We start from the raw sequence: 5,747 nt of genomic DNA, 5'->3' as shown, positions 1-5,747 counted from the left end.
TCCCCTCTTCCAGGAAGCCTTCCCTGACACCCCCACACTGCACCGGAGCCCCGTGAGGGCAGGGCCAGGACTGTTCCCATAGCTGCCAAGTCCCCAGCACCGAGCAGGGCTGGGAAGGCGTGCTGAGTGACGACGCGCACGTGGGTCCAGGGCGCGAGGAGGAGGCCCACCTGGTCCGAGTCCTTGCGACTGCTGTTGAACGGATCCGGGACGGCGAGCTGCGGGTAGAGGCCCCGGCCCAGCACCAGCTTGAGCAGGGCCATCTGGTCCCGCGTCAGGTCCTGGGCTGAGCTGGTGGCCGCCTGCAGCTGATCCAGGCTGTGACGCAGCTGAAACTTCACGTCCTGGGGGGAAATGCGGGGTGGGGGGTGGGGATGGTGGGTTCCTGGGGGGCCCAGCCCGGTACCCAAGGGGCTGGCGCTAGGACACGTGGACCCCAGGGTGCTGCAGAGTGCGGGGACCAGGTCCTGTCCACGGAGCCGGGTCTCCTGAGCAGAGCGCAGCCCACCTGGATGTCCACACTGTCACCGGGCCCCCAGTCCTCGTCGCTGGAGCCGCCGTCCAGGTCCTCCTGCAGCCTCAGCACCTTGCGCCGGCGCCCCCCGCCCTCCTCGTGCTGCCGCTTCAGGTGGTACAGAGCCCTGCGCTCACGGCGCTCCTGCAGCCGACGGTAGCTGTCGCCTGGTGTCGCGGCCTGCGCCCGGGCCAGCAGCCCGTGGTCCTCCAACAGCTCCTGGGGGGGGGGGGGCCAGGTGAGGGACACAGGGCCTGCCACCTGCCAGCCCCTCTGTTTTAGAGGACACGGGACGTCATGTCTGTGTGACACAGAGAAAGGGGCCCCTGCCTTTCACTACCCTCTCAGGGTCTGCAGGCCAACACAAAGTGAGATGCCGAGAACGGCCTGAACATCCGCGGTCCCCGATCGGGGGGAGGCTCCTAAAATTGCATGGTAGGCCGCGGTCGGGTGACCACCCCCTCCGGGCCTCAGTGTGGCCATCCGCAATCACGGGCAGTGATGACACCAGGGACTCGCCCTGTCCTAAAGGCTCTTCGTGTATTAACTCATTTAATCCTCAGAGGACGGCACGGAGGCTGAGGCCCAGGGCCGTGCAGGAACTTGCCCAGGATCGCACTGCTAGTGAATGACGGAGCTGGGACTTGCCACTGGGACGTCCGCTCCGGATCTGATGTGCCAGCCATCGCCCCCTGCTGCCTCCCAGAGCTCAGCACCCCTGCTCCAGGCGGCCAGGTTCTTCGTGAGGATGTAGCATGTGACCGCTGACCCTGTCCACTTCTCCAGGAAGCCCTCCTGGATTTCCACCCCCTTTGACTCACCCAGGCCACCCCACGTCTGAGTGTCTGAGGGTTGCAGGAGGTGGGTGTAGGGTGGGACTCCGATTGCGCCATCAGAGAAGGAAAGGGGTGGTGTACCCGCACTCACTGCCCCTCCCCCACCCAGCCTCCCAGCTTTGGTCCCGAGCCTCACCTTGAACTGGCGCCGCAGGTTGGCCATCTCGTACAGCCGGTGCTCCTCTATGCCCCGCTGGCGGCACCACTTGCGTGAGTTTCTGCTCCGTTCGGATTTCACCTGGGTGGAAAACCGGACACCAGGGGGTCAGGGCCTAGCCGGCTGGGGAAGGGTGCAGGGGCTGACCCAGCACCCGGACACCCCCAGCACAGGCCCAAACACCAGCTCCTGAAGAATAAGAGGCAGAGACACATGTGTTTTCCTTCTTCTTCCAGGTCTCAGCGCCACTGCCCCCTCCTACAGGAAGCCCTTGCAGACCACACGGGGTCAGACATCCCCTCTGGGCTCTCCCAGCCCCCTGGACTGCCTACCACAGCCCATTCTCGGTGGTCACAGTCCGGGGACAGGTCTGCCTCTCTGCACGGGACTGTGCAACCCAGGAGGGCAGGGCCACGTGCTTTTAGTCACCACCAGTCCCCAGCACTGCCCGGCACAGGGCCAGGCCCAGAGCATGTGCTGGATATACACGTGCCACCCTAGGAGTGTGTGGCCCTCCCCTGGGTGGCAGGGCTTTTATTCAGCGCTTTAAAAACTCCAGCCTCGGGGGCGCCTGGGTGGCTCAGATGGTTAAGCGTCTGCCTTCGGCTCAGGTCGTGATCCCAGGGTCCTGGGATCGAGCCCCACGTCGGGCTCCTGGCTCAGCGGGGAGCCTGCTTCTCCCTCTCCCTCTTCCTCCCCCTCCCCCACCCCGCTCATGCTCTCTCTCTCTCTATCTCTGTGTCACAAATGAATAAATAAAATCTTTAAAAATAAAGAAATAAAAATAAAAACCCCAGCCTCGGGTGCCTGGATGGCTCAGCCGGTTAAGCGTCTGCCTTCGGCTCAGGTCATGATCCCGGGATCCTGGGATCAAGCCCCACATCAGGCTCCCTGCTAAGTGGGGAGTCTGCTGCTCCCCCACACTTGTACATGCACACTCTCTCTCTGAAATAAAAATCTTTAAAAAAATAAAAAACAACCACCAGCCTCCCCTTGAGGCTGGGCCCTGGGAATGAATGGTGGAGACGGGGCCCTTCCAGTTTGCAGAGGGCTCAGGGGTCCTCGGCAGGGCAGCGGGCCTCCCCTGGCCCCACGCAGAATGTCACAGACAGGGGTGGCCCCGCCGCCGGCCTCACCTGCACCCAGGCGTTGAAGACATTGAAGAGCGTGAAGGGGTCCCCCTGGTCACTCTCCAGGGGCCGCCGTGCCGTCGCACACTCCGGGTGGCTCTGGGCACTGCGGGTGAAGGGCGACTGGACGCTGAGGGCAGCCGCGATGGTGAGCACGGGCTCCGCCAGGTGGAACATGGAGCCCAGGATCAGCATCTTCCCTGGCGGGGGCGGGAAGACATACGCGGACACCGGGCTGAGCCTCCTGGGCTCCGGGACGGCCACCCCCCACCTCCCACCCCCAGCCAGCCCCAAACCCCCTCCACCTGGCCCGCAAAGGCCTCGGGAGCCACAGGGACAGAATCAAGCCCACACTCTGCTTCCCAGTCACGTGAGTTTGGGCAAGGCCTCAGTTTCCCCATCTGTAGGCCGGAGGTCACCTCAGTCTCACTGCCGCGGGCCCCAGGTGAGAGCTGGCTGCTGTCGGCAGCACTGCTCCCACCCACCTGGCTCTCCTCTCTACAACTGACGCCCCCACAACCCCCTCCTGGCTTCGTGTTCCTTCCAGCACTCGCTCTGACCCCCCACGGTCTCTCCCTCCTCCCTCCAGAACGGGACTCCCCATGAGCCCCAACAGCCGGCCCAGCACACCGTGGGCACTGACTTCTGTGCCTGCCTCCGCTGGATCCTCTCCTGCCATCTTTGTTTAATTCAAGGTGGAGGTGGGGGGAGAGGGGAAGGGGGGGCAGTGGGAGCAGGGAAGACAGGGCAAGACGGAAGCAGCACCTCCAGGCCCTCGCCTACCTGCCCCGTGCTCAGCGGCCTGCGTAACACGCGTCTGACTCATCCTCTCTGGTCCCCTTGGCTGCCTTTCTGGAAAGTTCCTGTTACACATCTAGCCTCGTAAAATAAAGCTGGGCAAGAAAACGAGGCTGTCCCAGGACCCTCTAGCTCTGTCCCTTGGGCAAGTCCCTCCGTTTCTCTGCACCTCTGTCTTCCCGTCGGTGAAATGGGCTAACGGCGGCGTCTGGCTGCCATGAGAATGGACCGTGCCGCACCGGGAAGCACTCGGCGCCCCACCTGGCGCAGACGAAGCACGGTGACTGAGCCATCTGGGCCCGGAGCCTCCCGGCACTGAGTCCCCGCAGAGCTTGGGGACCAACAGTGTCCGCCTGGCTGGGGTGCCTCCCAGCTCTGCCCACAGCATGACCCTGAGCAAGTGAGTGACAACCTATCTCTGAGGCTGGATTGAGTTACTCCCACGTCACACGGATTCAATCCAGGCCCTGTTGCCTGCTTGCTCCAGGCCCTTGGGTACAGATCTCTGTCCTTGGCCAATCTTCAACTTCCTCATCTGTACAGAAGGGGTGACCAAAGGCCCTCCCCTCCCCAGGTGAGGGTGAAATGACAGAAGGCCCACAGAGCCTTTCACTGACACGGCCAATGCTCACAGAACGTTCTTTTTCTTCTCAGATCGGATTCCCCTTGCTCTAGCCCTGTGTCCTCAAACAAACAGAACCACCTTCATAACCACGAGAGGCCCTCAGGGTCGGTGGTCCCCAGGCTCCTGTCCCCCCTTGAAGCTCCAGGATGGTGCACTGATGGGGACGTTAATGATGTTAACATGGGCAGAAGGTTCTGTGGAGCATCATGCCCAGCCAATAGTGCCACAAGGAGTCCTGCTCGCCTGGAAATACTCTGCGGGCCACAGAGCCTCTAGAACGTCTCGAGTCAGGAGAATCAGACCAGAACACACGTCAGTCAGCGAGTTTCTCAGAAGGGGCAGGGATGACTCAGAGATGAGCAGGAAGAGGCAGGCCATGTTGACATCCTTACGACACCAAGAGAGGGAACACCAGGGTGGAGCTGGGAACAGGGTGTGTGGGGAAGAGAGGGGCCTGTTTGTTTACTGCTGTAACCCAGCGCCCGGAACAGGGAACTCGTGACCGAACCGACGGGGCCCAGAGAAGGAACAGGCTGGCCCTATGAGTCGCTCAGAGCATGAACGGTCCCCGCAGCCACTCCCAGCGCCCTGGGTGACCACTCTGAAGGAAGTCCTTACCAATCACAACATCCACCGGCAGCTGGGCCAGTAGGGACCCGATGGGGGTGAGGGCCTCGGAGCTGTCCAGGGCCCCCTGGTCCCGGAGGTAGAGGATGGCCGTTTCCAGGCTGGCTGGTGGTGGGGGCTCGATGAAAGGGAAGGTTCGTGGGTCCCCCACGTTCATGCTCTTCATCTGGAATGACAGTTGAGCCCCCCAGGAATGGGGGACACGGGAGCTACTGTGGAGCACTGGCCAGGGGCTCACAGATCATAAACTCATGCTACCTTAAAACTCCCAATGCCAAGGCCCTCTGCACGGGGCAGGGGAGAAGGGCCACTGTCTGTCTGTCTATCCAGCACCTCTTCTCCCGGACCCTGGCCGCAGAGCAAGCCACAGGACCTAAGCTGGACCAATCTTGGTTTCTCAGCCCCTCAACACAGCAACCGAGCAAGGAATGAGTATGGGACCTGAGCTGGGCCAATCAGGATCCTCCCAGGGACGTTTGCAAACGGACAGTGGGAGAGAGAAGTTCTGGCTTCCTCTCTGGTTGTGAGGGGCCAGCGTGGAAGCCCAGAGCTGCTGGGATTATTTTTCCCATGCCTGGAGATTAGCCCAAGCACAGCAGATGAAGAAGTCCTCAGTCATTCCTAAGCCAGACCACCCCCCACGATGGATGCACAACCTCGTGAAATCCTCTTTTCTGCTCACGGTAGTCTGAGTTGAGTTTCTCTCACCGTGGACCAGAGTGAATCCTCATTAATTCAGAGGTCCAGAGGGGCAGCAGGGTGTGGGGGAATCAAGTAAAGCATGCACCCATCACCGGGCCTGGCAAGGCGGAAGCAACCATCCCCTCTCTCGACCGAATGGAGGAAAGGTGGGCGTGGCAGCTCATGGGGCCGGGAGAGAGCAGGAAGGAAGCCCAGAGGGCCCAGGGGCTCTAGCCAACCTTGCCGCGAGGTCATCTGCTGCCTTGGGCCTCATCTGGCAGGCACCACAGCTTGGGCTGGCCACCCAGCAAGCAGCCGGTCCACCTCCCTCCCTGCTGCCCGGACAAACATCCAGGGCCCATGAAAAAAAAAAAAAAAA

General features: G+C 62.0%; 1 protein-coding gene across 5 annotated transcripts in view; it reads right to left on the bottom strand.

Annotated features, from left to right (window-relative positions):
• The window catches only part of DHX34 (DExH-box helicase 34), a 32,817-nt gene that overhangs the window by 6,716 nt on the left and 20,354 nt on the right, over positions 1–5,747 (bottom strand). For all 5 annotated transcript variants that reach the window (XM_081807193.1, XM_081807189.1, XM_081807190.1 and 2 more), the window contains exons 7-11: positions 4,679–4,853; positions 2,644–2,837; positions 1,487–1,588; positions 509–733; positions 171–344 (exon numbers count right to left, since the gene is read on the bottom strand). In XM_081807193.1, coding sequence (XP_081663319.1) covers positions 171–344; positions 509–733; positions 1,487–1,588; positions 2,644–2,837; positions 4,679–4,853 — 870 coding nt within the window. The remainder of the gene's footprint in view (positions 1–170; positions 345–508; positions 734–1,486; positions 1,589–2,643; positions 2,838–4,678; positions 4,854–5,747) is intronic.

The sequence above is a fragment of the Leptonychotes weddellii genome, chromosome 16 (genome assembly GCF_054177405.1).
Source record: "Leptonychotes weddellii isolate Sample4059 chromosome 16, ASM5417740v2, whole genome shotgun sequence".
Classification (NCBI taxonomy): Eukaryota; Metazoa; Chordata; class Mammalia; order Carnivora; family Phocidae; genus Leptonychotes; species Leptonychotes weddellii.
This window is presented reverse-complemented; position numbering and strand designations above follow the sequence as displayed.